The sequence below is a fragment of the Pteropus medius genome, unplaced genomic scaffold, assembly GCF_902729225.1.
Source record: "Pteropus medius unplaced genomic scaffold, Ma_sr-lr_union100, whole genome shotgun sequence".
Lineage (NCBI taxonomy): Eukaryota > Metazoa > Chordata > Mammalia > Chiroptera > Pteropodidae > Pteropus > Pteropus medius.
Genome location: NW_024349804.1, coordinates 124,699 through 141,409, shown reverse-complemented (window position 1 = coordinate 141,409; position 16,711 = coordinate 124,699). Strand labels below are relative to the sequence as shown.

General features: G+C 46.3%; 1 protein-coding gene across 1 annotated transcript in view; it reads right to left on the bottom strand.

Annotated features, from left to right (window-relative positions):
- Positions 1–13,230, bottom strand: part of SEL1L3 (SEL1L family member 3) — a 93,472-nt gene extending 80,242 nt beyond the window's left edge. Inside the window, exons 1-2 of the mRNA XM_039838053.1 lie at positions 12,952–13,230; positions 158–728 (exon numbers count right to left, since the gene is read on the bottom strand). Coding sequence (XP_039693987.1) covers positions 158–728; positions 12,952–13,116 — 736 coding nt within the window. The 5' untranslated portion in view covers positions 13,117–13,230. The remainder of the gene's footprint in view (positions 1–157; positions 729–12,951) is intronic.
- Between the last annotated feature and the right edge of the window lie 3,481 nt (positions 13,231–16,711).

The window sequence follows — 16,711 nt, the reverse complement described above, 5'->3', positions numbered from 1 at the left end:
TTTTCATATCCCTTTTCATCCCCAAAGTCCAAAATCACAGGCTCCATTTTCCTTGTCTTCCCCACCGTGAATATAAGAATTTTCTCTTGCCATTCTCTTATGACGCGGGCTCTCTGAAAAAATGAGAACTAGGTCCCTAGCAAGGCAAACGACCTACCGTTTTCAAAAGGACACTGGGGAATCTTGTTTGCCCGAAGGTTCCAAATATAATCCATGTTCCACTCAAGGCACACTTGATGGTCTTTGAAAGGGCGTTCAAAAGGCGGGACTGGCTTCAGCAGAGTAAAATTCTTTGCTACGGCGTGTAGCGAGTTTTCCTCCCATTTAACATTCATGTCTCCACCACTATATTTGTGAGTAATCCAGGCATGGAGTATGACCATGGACACAGAAATGGAGTGTCTGATGAAATAATCATCTCTGTAAACCATGATGCTTGGAAATTTCACATGTACTAGATGCGTCCTGCTGGTGTGGAGATGTTTCTCATTCTTCCACCTTTTTTTGTATACTGGAACGCTACTTCTGAACTCAGATGAAACAACGGCTTCCAAATTCACTACACAAGGCTGAGAGCATAAATACTCCACCAAGACTTCAGAAATGTTGCGAACATTTCCTTCGAAGACGGTGAAATAAATAAAGTCTTTGTAAGCCACGCTCTGCTTAGCTTCGGGTATCACCAATGTCGTTAAGGAAGTCTGCCGGCCCAAAGATGGCACGAAATTCTGAAAAGGGGAAAAAAAGAAATACAGAAAGTTTAAAAATGATCATATTGACAGATAGGGGACTCGTGATTTTCCTGGGATAGAAAATATCCATCTACAGAAAGCAACAAACGTGGAAGATAAAAGATATCAAAACCACTACGGAACAATTGGAGAAAACCCAACACACACAAACACGAATGAAGATGAGGCCATAGGAAACTCTCTCCCCAGACTCAGTAGCATCTGCTGATGAAAATGTGACTTTCAAACTACGTGGCAGTCATTCCAGAGTTGGTTTCCAAATGGAGGAGCTCGTTCATAACACATCCAGTCACAGCGAATCTGCCTTAGAGTGAAAAGAGACAATCCAGCTTCAGGCATTTCCAAACTATTGTCCTGACTTCAAATGCTGGAGAGATGCAGCCAAATCAAAGGGTGACAGAAGAGCTCAAAGTACACTGGAGAGAGGACATGACACGGACACCAACCTGGCCTCTTTATCTCTTGTAAATTCTGAGCCAGGACAAGTACGCATGATGGATGCGCCAGTAGGAGGTTTCCACTGCTCCAAATCGCACACAGGCAAGCTTGGACCGCAGACTTGGTTGTCTGGTTCCTTCACTACGGATGGTGCTACACAGGCCAAGAAAGATTTTAGCTCCCCATTTATTGATCTAGTTCTCTAAATGGCCGAGGCCTCTCAGTGCGGACATTCCTTTCAGGAGAAATCTGGGAAGTTTGGTCATAAAATCAAGGCACTGTTTGGAGCACGAGGCACTGATTTATGGGTGATTTAGAAGAGAGCTCTTCTAAATCAGACTTTCGGCATTGTGTTCAGGCATCCAAAACACAGTCGCAAAAAGGTTACTTTGGACCGCTTCACACCCATTAGTCCCGCTATAAAAAACAAAAAAACAAAAAAACAAAATAACAAGTGTTGGAAAGGATGTAGAGAAACTGGAACACTGCGCATTGCTGGTGGGAATATAAAACGGTGCAGCCGTTGTGGAAAACAGTACAGTCCTCAAAACACTGAACACAGAATTACCACGTGATCCAGCAATTCCACTTCTGGGTATATACTCCAAAAAGTTAAAAGTGAGACTCAGAGAGATATGTTTCTAGACATATACCCATGCATCATTCATAATAGTTAAGAGGTGGAAACAACCCAAAGTCTATCAACGGATGCATGGATAAACAAAATATGGTACATACACACAATGAAATATTATTCAGCCTTACAAAGGAAGGAAACTCTGACACATGCTATAACTGGATGAACTTTAAGGACATTATGCTAAGTTAAATAAGCCAGTCACAAAAGAATAAATACTGTGCGATTCCACTTGTATGAGGTCCCTAGAGGAGTCAGATTCATAGAGACAGGAAGTAGAATGGTGGCTTCCAGGAGCTGGAGGAAGAGGAGGAAAAGGAGTTATTGTTTGATAGGCACAGAGTTTCAGTTTTGCAAGATGAAGAGTTCTGGAGATGGACTGTGGTGATGGCTGCACAACAATGGGAATATACTTAATGTCTCTGAATCGAACACTTCAACATGGTTGAAATGGTAAATTTTTATGCTATGAATATTTTTATCACAGTGTTCAACAAAAGGTCGCTGTGGTCTTCTCCAAAGAAGGAAGAAACCAGGACTCCTTTCTTCATTTCTGGTTTAGGGCTGTAGGAGGGGCCAAGGGGGCTAGGACAGGAATCATGTTTACAAAGGGCAGCGACACGAGGCAGAATGTGGCCAGTGTTCCAAAGTCTAAACCAGCCCTAAAGCAGCGCAGCTCCAGGTGAGAGTAATTCTGACTGGGGCACCTCGGACAGGCGTCATGGATGGAATGCTACTACATCTGGGCTTTGAGGGATGAAGAGAAGTTCTTTAGGTAGAGAAGCAAAGGGCAAACACTGCGAGTGGTGTGAACAGCTTAAGTAGAGGCAAGGAAGCAGGGAAACGCCAGGGGGTTGGGGGACCAGCACATAGCTCAGTTTGGCTGGAGAATAGATGGGTGGGTGGGTGGGGGGGCATTGCATACACAAAGGACATGGGGATATAAAGTTGAAAAAAGAAAGGCAGTGTCCAGGCTCTGGAGGACACTGAGTCCCTGCCTAAGGAATGTGAGCTTTTATTCCGTTGACAGCAAAGAATCAACGAAGGTTTCTGTAAGGGGGGATAGTGTTTCCATTTTAAAGCACTGACGGTCAATTAGAAACAAAGCTGACAATCAAGAAAAATGAGCAAACGACATAGTTCTTTGATAAGTAAATTCTCATTCTTAGTAAAGAGAAATGCAAATTGAAAGTACACAGAGATGCCATTTTTAACCTAGTAGTCACAGAGATCAAAAAGCTCAGTAAGGCATCACACTGGCTGGAGTGTAGGGAAGCATAGCCTATTATTACTGCTGGTGGGAATGATCTCTATGGATCCCAATCAGGCAATATCTATCGAAAGTATAAATGCACCCACTCTCTGGCCCAATAATTCCTCTTCTAGGATTTTATCCTACAAATATACTCAAATTTGTACAAAACGTTGTACGTACAGCTTCTCATTGCAGCACTGTTTATAATAGCAAAAGATGGAAAACCTAACTTCCTGTCAAGAGGCAGCTGGTTAGATTAATTATAATACATCTGCTCATGGAGTACGACACAGCTATTGAAACGAGGGAAATCTTCCCGTACCGATAATGGGATGATCTTCAAAGCTTTTTTTTTTTTTTTTTTAAGCAGGCCCAGAAGTACCATTTAGTTTTTTCTTTGGTTTGTTTGTTTGTAACGAAAAAATATATATATACTGCTTGAGCGCACAGAGTATTATTGATTGTTCACATGGAGGAGGAAGAGGTGACTGGAAGACAGGGTAAGAAAGAGATCTGCACAAATTTCCCAAAAATGGGGGCGGGAAGGGAAGCATCAGCCTTAAAAAATGAAAATGAAAAATGTAGCTTCTCCATATTACAGAGAGAGACTAGGAGAGGGGCTGGCCATTCCCTTTGATTAGTCATGGGAAGAAATAGATAGAGAGGAAGGGTACAGTCCAAACTGTCCACCCCCATAGGGAGAGGTGTAATTATTTTATGTCCTCGTTTATATTTCCAAATTACAGGGGGAAAACAAAAATAGAAATGATCTTACAATTAGAAGTAGAGAATGTTAGAGCAAATGAGCCGTTGGCGATGAGCCAGCTCACCCCATGTTTTGGACAAGGAAACATGAACCAAGAGGAGACTGACTCTAATGTCACCCAGCTGAGCAGAGGCAAGCCCAGGAGCCCGGCTCCCTTTCTCCACTCCCTCTGCCACATTCTCCGCCCCACAGTGCACGACGGCAAGACTAAAGAGCTGCCACTTTACAGCAACCTGAGAACTCCAGGCGGAGTTTCAGGCTTTCGCAAAAAGAGAGATACACGCAGCATTTGCCCACAAGTGGCAGTTTATTCATTTGGCCATGCGTGCCAAGATGTGGCCCCCTTCTCGAAATGGGAATCAAGCTGGTTAAGCCCACACCAGAGTCCAGCCGAAGCCAGAGAAGCAGGTGCTGATGGAAGCTGGACCACAACAGTGGCCAATGGGTGGCTGGCACGTCTCATTCTAAAAGCCCCTGACGCTCCCCTTACTTGGTTCCACAAAAGGAAACATTTGCTTAGTTAAAGAAACAATGGAGAGCAGAGTCCAGGGCGTGCTGTGGTATATTAAATATCACATTGTGTTCTTTTCAAAGAATGACTTAAAACCTCTTCCTCATTCATGTATGGTATATCTTAAAAACTCACGTAAGTCCAGTTCTCCACTTTGATTTTTTTTATTTAAGCACATTTTTATTGCTGATGCTAGGAACTCCGGCAAAAGCCTCTTTTAAACAGAATGCTGGGGGAAAGGCTATTTGATTTCACCAGATTTCATTGCAAAGTGTAGTTAATAATGATCATGTTCATTATTTCACATCTCGTTGCTGAAAATGCACCAGCCCACTTTTCCGCATTGATAAGCGCAGTGTGCTGAGCATGGCTTCAGTTTTGCTTGACTAACCACAACTTTCCAGATCTCAGCCTTGTCATCACAGAGATCACCGGTGACAGATGAGAATGAAAAAGGTATAGGACATCTGACTGCATACCTTCTCCGGGGCCTTCCCTTGAAATCGTTTTAAAAAGGATCTCCATATACTTACATGAAGATTATTTTATTTTCACCAGCTTCAAAACATGGTAAAAGTAAATCCAAAGTTTGTGGGTTCTAGAAGTATGCTAACCAATCCAGCAGCCACAAGTCACAGTAAGCACTCTGTGTGGCCACTTCAAATTGAGGTGTGCTTTAAGTGTAAAATATACACTGGACTTCAAAGACAATATAAAAAAGGGATGTAAAATAATCTCAATAATTTTCATACTGATTACATGTCATAGTGATATTAGGATACAGTGAGTTAGATAAAACATATTTCTAAAATTAATTCCACTCTTCTGTTTACATTTTTTATGTCGCTACTAGAAAATTTGAAATTACATTTGTGGCTCACATCGTCTTTCTACTGGATGGCGCTATTCTAGATTTGAGGTCAGCAGACTTTCCTGGGAAAAAGGACCACATGGTAAATATTTTAGATTTGTAGGCTACTCAGGGTCCACCGCAGCTACTCATCTCTGTTGTGGTATCAAGAAACCAGCCACAGACAACTCACGAGCGAATAACCATGACTGTCATCCAGTACAATTGTGTTTATTTACAAAAGCAGGCAGCTGGCTGGATTGCCCTATGGACATTGTTTCCCACCACTGTTCTCAGTTATCAAACTTTTATTCCAGATAAAGTTTTGAAGAACACAAAGTGACAGAAGACATCCCTTTTTAAAGAACTATCATATAAGAGAAATGAGATGAATAACCCAAGTAGGCATAATTTTATACATGTATAGTTGATAGAGCTTGATTTGTTATTTTGCTAAGGTTCCCTGGTGGTGGTGTTGACATCTCGATATTGTTTCTTTGAAGAAAGATCTAAGCAGGATGAGAAGTTGGAGCTAGGCTGGGCAAAGAAATATAATTCCATGGACTGAGAATGATTATTTGAGAAGTTGGAAAAGCTTGAGTGACAGCTAGGGTACAAGAAAAAATCAACTGCAGGGATTAGGTAATGTTTTCATAATGTGACGGGGGTGTGGTGGCCCCAAGGAGGATCTCAGAATTTCTGTATGTAGTTTTAGGAGCATGGTCTAAATCCCTCAAGGAGTTAAGATCTTCAGTCTTTTGGGCATCTATGCGATGAAGGAAGCTGGCATCTCGTGGCTTGGAGCAGGCCCAGTGGGTAGTTGCTACTCCATGAGCTGGGGCTACCTCTGTTGTGTACAAAACCAACACCGATTAGTAACACATCATACTCTAAATATTGATTAAGCTGAAGCTGATTTCCTGGCTCAAGTCATATGTGTGGTTATAAGCTATTTCCTGCCAGGAAAACTTGAGGAGGCAATTAACTTGAAGAGTTTCAGCTACAGGCATGACACGTGTCCAACCTTCATAGGTATTTTCACATGCCAGGTTGCATTAACATAAGCTAAAAATTACCAAAACGTTTTTATTTAGAAATTATGAGGTCAGAATCCACGTCTTATTCATTGATATGCCTCCAGCTTCTAAGATAGAGCTTGACACATCTTATGATCTGGGTGAGCGTTTCTCACTGAAATAAAGTACCGGGCATGGGCATTTCTGCCAGGTGTTTTGGTGGTCCATTTCGGGTCTCTGATCCACAGCCCTGCGGTCACCCACATATAAACCAAAGGACTTGATCCAGTTCTGTGTACCCACTATCATTTCCTGACATTCACAAGTTATTTTTTCTCAGGGTAGGATGAGCAGGGGGAGGCTCAACACTTTATTTTCCTTCCAGTCTCATCAACCTCCTTCCTCAGAGCCCTTTCCCTCTGGCATCTCGTTGGGCCCCTTGGGGTCAGAGCTGAGGTGGGGACTGTGACGTCAGGGAAGGTGGCACCTTGGCAGCCACCTTACCCATATGGGGTAGACTTCTCCCAGCTATTCAGTCCCTCTGATCCTTTCAGACAACTGCCCTACATTCTAGAACTTTTCCATTTCTCCACACCAAAAATACAAAGTAAATTTTTTAAATGTCCTATCCCTCTGTCCCCTGTTGAACTCCTGTTCATCTGGCAAGTTCATCATGTTAATATGATAATGACGAAACGCTGCAGTCATGTCACATATCTGCATTTCTGTGCCAGCCTGGTGGAAATAATGCCTTAAAAGCAAAGGCCAAATGCACTGTAGCTGTAAGCAAGATATTTGAAGTGTAAGAGGACATTTCTGTGCCTCTCAAATTACGCCATTTATACAGCCACATAGACGTTCCACCTCGGAAGCTACTGATCTGCTCTACACACAGTGGAGCAGGGCTCTGAGCCCTCAAACATCTGTTTCTCCCAGAAGTAAGCCCTGGTCAAAGACAAGTGTCATACGCAGTCACAAAACACTGATTCCTTTGTCTTTGTGTAACGTGTATGTATCAAAATGGGTCGGTTAACATGTGCTCATGATAAAAGACCCCAAACTAGAGATCTAAATGCATTCAGTTTGGCCTGGGAATCGAGAAACAGATGAATTTATGCATCTTCTGGATGGAGAAAAAAAATCTATCAATACCGCCTAAACTTCTTTCAGGATGACTGCATCTGATTCCTTTAAACAAAATCAATAAGAAACTCTTTTCAAATAACCCTCCTTTATTCTAAAGAGCTGGGAAAACTTGGCTCTTTTTTTCTACATGATCCACTTGTTATTTCAGGAAGGGACAGAGAGATTGGAAAATCTTAAATCATTCAAGTCTCACTATGGGAAATTCATTTACACTTACACGTGTAAGTGGGTATGTCTGATATGCAAGCAATAACTGGCTGTTTTTCTCACTCCTGCCTATTCTGCCCCATTGGTCCCCTAAGAAAGACTTGGCTCATGAGGGCTTTCTCTCCAAACTGGCTAGATCAAACTTTCCATAGGTCAAAAGGGTAATTGTATTGGCTTACAAGGCCTACTTTTCCAATTTCTGCTGACTAGAAATAAGCAAAAATTCTGTTTATGTCAACAAAGCATGCAAATAAGCAGAATGGGCAATAATGTCAATACGAAGTTCAAAATCAAGATATATGCCTGGGGAAATATTCCCTAGTTGCCCAGTCAGTACATATTCCCAAACCTGAGAGCTGGCTGGGGACACACCATCACAGCACACCTAGTGTGCTGGATCCTCTCCCCCGTCTAATGTGATTCGATATGCTATTTCTTTAATTTAAATCATACAAGGGTAACCATAGTTTGGTTTGGTTTGATGCTTTCGAGTACCTCTCGTGTGCCGGGTATTGGGACAGTCAGTCTTTCCCACTCAAATTTTTACCCCGTCCTCTCATGCAGAACTTCACCGAACTTCTCCCTTCAAACCTAATCCTCGCGACAGCCCTACGAGGAACACAGAATTCCAGCTGAGGAAACGAAATGGATACAGAGAGGGTAAGTAACTTGCTTGAGGTCAACCAGCTACTCAAAAACAGAACCAAAGTTCCAACCCATATCTGCTAACTCCAAAGTCGGTGATGGTGTGCCTCTTGCCTTCTGGAAACACCCCAAATGATGCCTCTACACCCATCTACCTCTACACTTTCACCGCTGGCTACAGGTGAGTCTCAGGACCTCCCTCACTCCCATCTTGAAAGTGGGTGGGGGATGGCTACAATTCTGTCGGGTCACTACACTACATCTTATGTCTGGGGAGAGCAGATGTCACCTTACCCATGCACTCACGTGCACGTGCGTGCGCGCGCGCGCACACACACACACACACACACACACAGCACTGAGCCACCGCCCCAGCTCTTTTTCAGGTGAGGATAGGAGACAAATAGGAGCTGCCAAATCAGAATCTCCTCAGCAATGCCTCTCCTGCTGCAGGGCCCTCCTGCCCCTCAGTTCCTTTCTCGGGGGAACGGGATGAGCCAATAAACAAGGTAAACGAATCCACTTTCGGGTATTTATGTTCTACTCAAGTCTATCCATCTTCTTCGTGAAATGCCTGGGTTCTTTATGTCTTCTCTTCTACCTTTCTTCCCGCCGCTTCTGTTCAGCCAATTTGTGGCTTCTACACTTTTACCAGCAGGAATAGAAAGGCTAGAAGATAAGAGGTAAACATCATCACTTGGGAGATTTTAAGAGCTCTGGTCAGGATGAATGTGGAAGCTATTGGCTGCCATGAAGTTTGAGGATGATCTCTGTTTTCAAATATTCATAATCACTCCTGCACAAGCTAGACAATTGTGGGCCTCTTTAACTTGTTTTGATCTTCCAGGTCCTGTGTCACACACAGAGTAAGGAATTAATGAATACTTCTAGAGGGATAACCAAAGGCCACTTACAGAGAGAATTCTGTACAAGACTCTGTCACAGCCACCATCTGCTAATGATCCCCAACATACATCTGCACCGTTGATGTCCTCTTAGTTCTTGTCCTCTGGTTGTCTAACAGGTGTAAATGCCCACTGACCATTTCGGCTCTACAGCTGACATCAATACCAGCCGGAGTGAGATTTGTTTTCTCATTTAAGAAAAAATTACACTTTTGAGACCAGAGCTCAGAATGGACACAATTGCCTTCTACAACTACCATTGTCACAGATGGGGCTGGGTCAGCCTCGGGCTGTTCTAGCCACATCTGGAGGAAGGTAAGAATTAATGATGTAAGAGAATGGCAAGGGGGTCTGTTGGGCAGAGTGAGTCCTGTATGGACCACACCACTCAGCACCAGTGTGACCTCAAGTAAAGCTCTCGCATTACTTTTTGCTTCCAAGGCCTTCACCCTCTCTGGAGAGGCTCTCTACATCTTGACCTTTGGTGACCTCAGAATTTTCTGGCAGCTGCTAGAGCCAGGGACCATCTTTTCAGAAATCTGCTTGGCATCATTGTGTGACTTATCTTTCAGGCCTCGTCACAATTATTCATGCTTTGGCAGTATCCTAGCTACAGTCACAGTTCCGTTCTTAGGCTGCTACTGAAGGTTACTCTGTCCCCACCAATAGAGAGCGCGCCCATGGCCTCCGGACCCTGGCTCCAGGAAGCAGGCTCCCCATGAGGGTAGGGGCTGAAAAGCATCTGTTCAGAAAGCCACTTTCAACCTCTAGCCCTTGTGAACAAGCAAATCGGTGAGAATAACACAAAACAGGGATTAGTCCCCAAATCACGGACAATCAGCTTTGGAATGCATTCCTAGGCACACTCTGCTCTGCACTTGGACACTGATTCATTCAAACTCAAGTGATAAACTCTGCCAGCCAACTGCCCCTGGACTATATAAACACCTGATCTTTTACCCCTCCATCACAAATGGCGAATATCTTCCAGTGTTACTTTTTTTTTTTTAACCTCTTTAACATCCTGCTTCTATTCTGTGGCCTGTGCTTCCTGCTTTGTATATTTTAGTCTACTTTAGACATGACCTCACATCCTGGCCAATTGTACAGTAGTTACTAATTGCAAGACCTTTACTAATGGCCCATATATCTATGCATGAGGGGAATGGGTTACAAGCAGTGAAGCCCAGAAGGCAAATAAACTAGCATGGCTAAGAACTGGGGCTCTGGAAGTAGATTTGGGTTTTAATGTTGGACTACCTATGTGGCCCAGGGCAACTTACTATCTCTCTGAGTATCAGTTACTCATCTGAATGGGGATCATAACAGCTCCTCGCTCACAGGGTCATTGCTAAGATTAGATAATGCATATAAACAACTTAGCACTATTCTTCTTTACTACTACTACTACTACTACTACTACTACTACTACTACTACTACTGTTTCCAAATTACAGGATAGCCTTCTCTCTCTAGTGTCTACACATTCCTGAGATCCTACCTATTTTGCTCAATCTCTATCCTCCACTGCCTACCTTCCCTCCCCAGACTGATCACTTCCTCCAGGAAGCATTTCCTAATGAACAGAATGCATCCAATTATGCATTTTTTTCTTGGTTGTTTCATGTTTTTCGTGCACATGTTTACATTTTCCCCAATCTGTAGACTAAACTTCTCTAAAGTCGGGAAGCCTTACCGTTTGGAAGCATCTCAGGTAGCACAAGTCTCTAGAGCAAATCTCTAGTAAGTGGCTAGACCTTCAGAATGACAGTGGAAGCCCCCCTCCCAAGTCACACTTTTCTTCCTTGGCTTTTGCAAAAGATTCTCATTCAGTTGCAAAATGCCGTTCTTATCAAAGTCCTTTTACAGTAGCATATCTGAAGCCCATCTGAAGGGAACAGGCATGGTCAGGAAGCACTGACATGTCCCTCTCCATGACAGTTCCCAAATCCATTCTGTCCTTGTCTGTGGAGACATTCATCCATGCTCTAGTTATTTCCCACACATTATTTCCTATAATCTCCCTTTTCAGAGCCCTGCCTCCTCTCTTCACCACCTCTCTCTAGTCTACCCACGATGTGTGTCATTTCCCCCTCTTTGTGACCTGTTCTCTTAAATCCCCCTTAGTCCATACAGAACTATAAAACCTGCCCCACCATCTGTCTCTCTTCCCTCAGACCACTCAGCCTCTAGGCTATGCTGTTGTTACTCTGATTTCTTGGAATTGTCAAGAAGTGGCCTCTTTTTGCCAGGTCTTAGGGTTTCCACATGGAACTTTCCAGATCGCCGGTACATTAATGTTTCACACAATACTCTACTACATCATTTCTGCCTCTGTGGGTAACCAGCGCCTATGGACAGGGATCATCTGTTTAAACTGAAACCCTGTCATTTGTCATGGCAGTTTTATTTATGAGCCCGTATGCTGTAACCTTGTGGCATAAATATTAAATAATAATATCTCTTGGGTGAAAAAAATCATTCATGTTAACTGCCGACTTCTTATGAAAATATGAAGTAAATCCAACCACAAAATTTGGTACTATGCGATTTTAAAATATGAAGAAAAGCATGGATTGCTCAACAGGTAGATGCAAAAGCAGAAATACAATTTGCATTTTTACACCCTCTTGCTTCAAGAAATGAAACACCCAAGAAGTTATGAGTGTTAAAAGAAACTTGAGCTGGGTGGCAAATTTCTTTGGAATCAAATTCTAATTCCTGCAAGTATCTCCTAAGCAGTTTTTAGCTTCTAAGAAGGACTCCGAATAATGACAACGCCACATAAATGAAAAGAATTCTGGACAATGATATTGCTCAATTTTTTTTTCGCATTCTGTGAATTTCCTATTACATCAGTTTCATGATTCAGCATTTTCCATTTCATTTATTTACAGTAATATATGGCGAGATAACCCAAGGTCTCTTCAGGATCCTGGAACATAAGGTAGGCTGGACAGGAAGGGTGTCACCATCAGTAAATTTACTATTGTTTAGGAGAATTCGAAGCAGAAGAAAAGCCATCAAAGGAACTGAAGGACATTTCCCCACCTTTTTCTGAGGGTCTAAATTACTCTGGTATTTTAAATGAGTTGGTTTTGGAAAATAGGTTAGTGCTATTTAGTTGACTAAAACAGAAGCCAAGAAGCGTGCAAATTGCAACTGACATGCATAAGCCAAACGTATTCTCAGAAATGACAATGTTCAAGACGCAGCGAAAAGTCACCACTCTGGCGGTAAGTGTGTTACAAAGAACTAGATTTCTTTCTGGCATCCGCAACTTGGCTGGAGTGATCATGGAGGAGTTGAAGAGCGCTGGAAACGCGAGGTCCATCGCCCAGTGCATTGGCAGAAAACGGTCCGGGCCATGAGGACCGGGCGGAAACTAAAAGGAGGGTCGGGGCGGGTGGCACTCGCGAAGTTGGGCACGAGAAGGAAAGGAGCGGCGAGAAGATTGTAAGGAAAGCCCAGGACGCGCAGGGAGGGGGCTGGAGAGCCGTGCGCGGCGGGGTGGGGAAGGAACGCGGGGTAGCGAGGCTCCCAGGTGAAGTGGGGTCAGGCCGGGTCTCGAGGGGCACCTGACCCAGGTCTGGAATGAGTCTGGTAGGGAGAAGAAGGGAAACGAGCGAGCGCGCAGCGCGGCAAGTACGGTCCGCGCCCCGGGTACCCATCCCAGGTGCCAGGCGCGCCCGGGGCGCAGCAACCAAGGCAGAGAAAACTAGCAGCACCGCACCCGTTCCGCGTGGCGGAGGTCCCAGGCCCCCCACCCGCGTCCCCGGAGCCCCGCGCGGAGGGGAAGACCCGAGCAGGGTCCGGCGCTCACCAGGTAGCAGAGCAGGAGCAGCGCGCAGGCAGGGCGGCCGCCGAGGCCCGGGGGGACGCCGCCGCTCGGGGGGGCCATGGCTGCGGCCCGGGGGCCAACCGCAGGCGGCGGGGGTTGCTGCTGCTGCTGCCGCGGCCACCCGAGCCCCGCGCCGCGCCGCTGCATGGCGAGGCCGCCCGGATTCGGGCCGGAACAGGTCACCTGGTGCAGGGACCGGCCCCCGCCCGAGGCGCCACCTTTCCGCCCGCCCCCGGCAGGGCCGGCCGCCGCGCGCGGGGCCACCTGCCGCCGCCGGACCCGCCGCCGCCACTGCCGCTCCTGCCGTCGCCGCCCCCGCAGCCCCAGCAGAGCGCCGGCTCCTCCCCGCCTCCCAGTCCCCGTCCCCTCCCTCTGTTCACCTTGCTCAGCCTGCCTCCTGCTCCTCCCCGCCCTGGCTCCCACCCCCCAGGTTGCTGGCAGTACGCAGTGGGACCGACCCCGGCCCGCCCTTGGTATTGTTTACGCCGGGTGGCTCGGCCCGCCGCTCCCCTTTCCTTTCTTTCCTGTCCTCCCCCGCCCTTCGCTCTTCCTCTTCACGGTCTCCTCCCCTCGCTCCGTCTCCCTTTTCCCCTCTCCCGCGTTCTCACCTCGCTTCCTAATCCCATCACCGCCCCCCTCCCACTTTCTCCTTTTCTCTCTCCCCTTCTCGTTCTCGTCATCCCTCCCGAATTCTCCCAATCCCACCCACTCCTTTCGCGGGGCGCGCAGCCCAGTTCCCGCCGGTGCAATGGGTTTTGTTCGGTTGCTTTTTTTGGCGAGGGCGCCATTCCCGCTGGGCGCCGGGCGAGTGCGCCCCTGGAGCTGCGCCACGCAGCAGCCCAGCTTCCAGCCCTTGAGGATGGATTTTGATCCCTGACTACCTCCACCTGTCCACCTGCAGGGGTGGGGCCGCCTCCCTGCGGGCACATTTTTAGCCGGGATTGCGCCCCACCCTGCCGGCTGGTTCGCGGCACGTTCTGGATGTTTCCCCAGGGTTTTGTGCGGTGCCGCCGCCGCCGCGCTCTTTGTTTTAATTATACGGAGTATCGGCGCCCAAAGCGGGTTTGTATTTGATTTGCATCTCTGTGTCCCGGCTTCCACTTTGGACAGAAAAGAATATGAACTAATTAGGGCAATGCGATTGTACTCAAGCCCCGAATGAGAGGGGTGAAGCTCTTGAAGTGCACACACAGCTTTAAAAATAAAAAATAAAAAATAAAAAAATATCCAGGCATAGCTCGGCTTTGGCCTTGGGGACGCAGGTTGGGTCTGGCTGTTTGCCGACCCGGACTCTGCCAACAGGGCCAGGCTGCCCAGGGGCGCGGCCGATGGGGCGATCCCCAGTTCGAGGCCGCCCCGGCTATCTGGGAAGGGCATGGCTGTGCCTAGAGGCTGAGACAACTGCTTGGATCTGTGACTGCTGCTCGGAAACAGTTAATCCACCTTCGAGAAAGTTCGCAAAAGCTTCCCTTTGGCACTGGTGGGTTTGTGTGGATTGGAACTAATAATAGATTGGGAGTCTGAGAGGGCACAGCTCTTTCCCTATGGAGATGCCACGGCAGGAGGTCAAGGCGACAGACCTAGGGAGAGGCTGATGGTGAACATGGCATACCCAGGGTTGGCTGCTATCAGTTTTAGAATCCCTTGGGAGTGGATGTGCCCTCAGCCATCTCAATATAGGCCTGGCCGCACTCCGCTCCTCAGCTGAGTCATCCCTTACTTTTTTTAGGTCACTTGAGGGCGGTGGCCTTGGGTCAGACTCTTGGCCCAGAGTCACTCACTGCAAGGTGATGCCTTATATTAGTGGTTCTCAGACTTTAGCCTGATCTAAATCACCAGGAGAGCTTGCGAAGGCACATGTGGCTAGACAGCCTCGCTAGAATTTTGGAGTCTGTCAGTCCCGCGCAGGAGCTTGAGAAACTCCGTACCTATCAAGCTCCCACTTCACGCTGATGCTGCTGGTCCAGAGACCGCATTTCCAGAACCACTGGCTTATAAGAAACCTGGCTTATAAGAAAGGGTCACTTCTGCTCCTGTCACATCCAGCAGTCACCACATTAAAGCATTTGAGGGTTTCTTTGTTTGACAGATGTCACCACCACCCTGTCCCACTTCTACAGACCCAAAGCACTTCGCATTTTCCTGTGTGATGTGGAAAACCATTTATTCTCTCCGATGCCCAAGAGGATAAAAGATTTGGTGACTTTGTCCCAGATCATGTCCATATTTTCTCTGTCAGGCCAAAGTATAAACTGTACTTTGTAATGTATGTGGAGGGAAAATTGTCGGTCAGTTCCAGAGAATGGGGAGTCACAATATCCGTGGGGTTTCTACCTGTCTTCCTGGGCCTTTATTCTGAGTTTCTCTCTTTCATTGCACACGGACTTGGTTGGTCTTTGGGGAACTGAATGGGTCCCTCAGGTTGTTCACAGCCAGGATTCATGGAATTGGAGTTTCAAAGCCTCGTGAGCTTTAAGGGTTTAAATTTACCTAACTATACTCAGTGCGAAGGACCCCCACAGGGTATTGGGCTATTTCCAAGCTGGCATATCCTGTCTCTCACTTACTCATCTTCCATTGTGCTCCTACTGTGCGTCAGACACCACCCAAGGCCCTGGGAATCCAGAGGTGGGCAGAACCATCCTTTTCCAAGATGAGCAGCAGGCATGCAGAAAACTCACCCAAACACAATTTGGTTCTCTAAAAGGGACTTTGGTTTGCTCTGTGACCCAGGGCAGGGGGTGGCAGCATTGACTGATTAATTCTGCACTGGAGAGGGTCAGAGCAAGTGGAGGTCAGGATTTCTATTCACAGTAGAGTGTGACGTTTTGATCTAGAAGACAGAATGCTATTGCCCTTGCCTCCTCTCTAGCCATTTGTGTTAGTAATTTGATGGGTGTGGTCTGATTTCAGAAGGCCCGTTACTTAAAAAATATCGTTTTTTCCCATTGTGCTATGGAAGGGCTTAAAATTCTATTATCATAATGCATCGGTCTGAATTAAGTTTTGATACCCCGCTAAAATGCGAAGGCCCCTGGGGAGACTGGATTAATCTCGTATCTCTCATCACTGCCTAACTGAGTCAGTTTATCACATCTCCTCTAAGGAGACAGGGAGAGAACAACTCCAAACCTCAACACGGAGAAGGACAAAGGCAGCAGAGTCTGAGGGAGGATGGTGGACTCTCTTATCTAAGCTCAGTGGAAGGAGCATCGGTGGCCTGGGGGCGAGGGGGAGGCTGGAGAAACAAGGCCAAACTTTCGTTGACTACTTGCCTCATGGGCACTGAATACCATCCTAGGGACCAATGCAGTTGGCAATAACTTGCCAAGTAAAGATATTTCAAACAAACAAAAAACAACACCCAAATACACTTAGAATATCTTCTATCAACGTAATTTCATTTAAAAGACAGAGCATCAAAATATCATAATAGAAGATAGTCTTTTAAACTCAATATAATCTCTTTGTGCAAAACTCCCAACTGGTGTTTGTCTCATTTTGCTGTGGACCAGCGGTAACGTACCTTCGGACTGGCGTAATCCATGATGATACTTGAAGCCACATTTCTACGGACTCAAGATATGCAGGGTACAGAGATCTGCCTCTACAGGGACAACTGACCTCTGGGTTACAGGAGGGGAGGGGAGGGCTCTATGTGGTCGTGAGGAACGCTTCTTCTTCCCACTTCCCTTCTACATAAATCACTGGGGTCCAGGCAAATGCCACGGGCTCTAGGGAG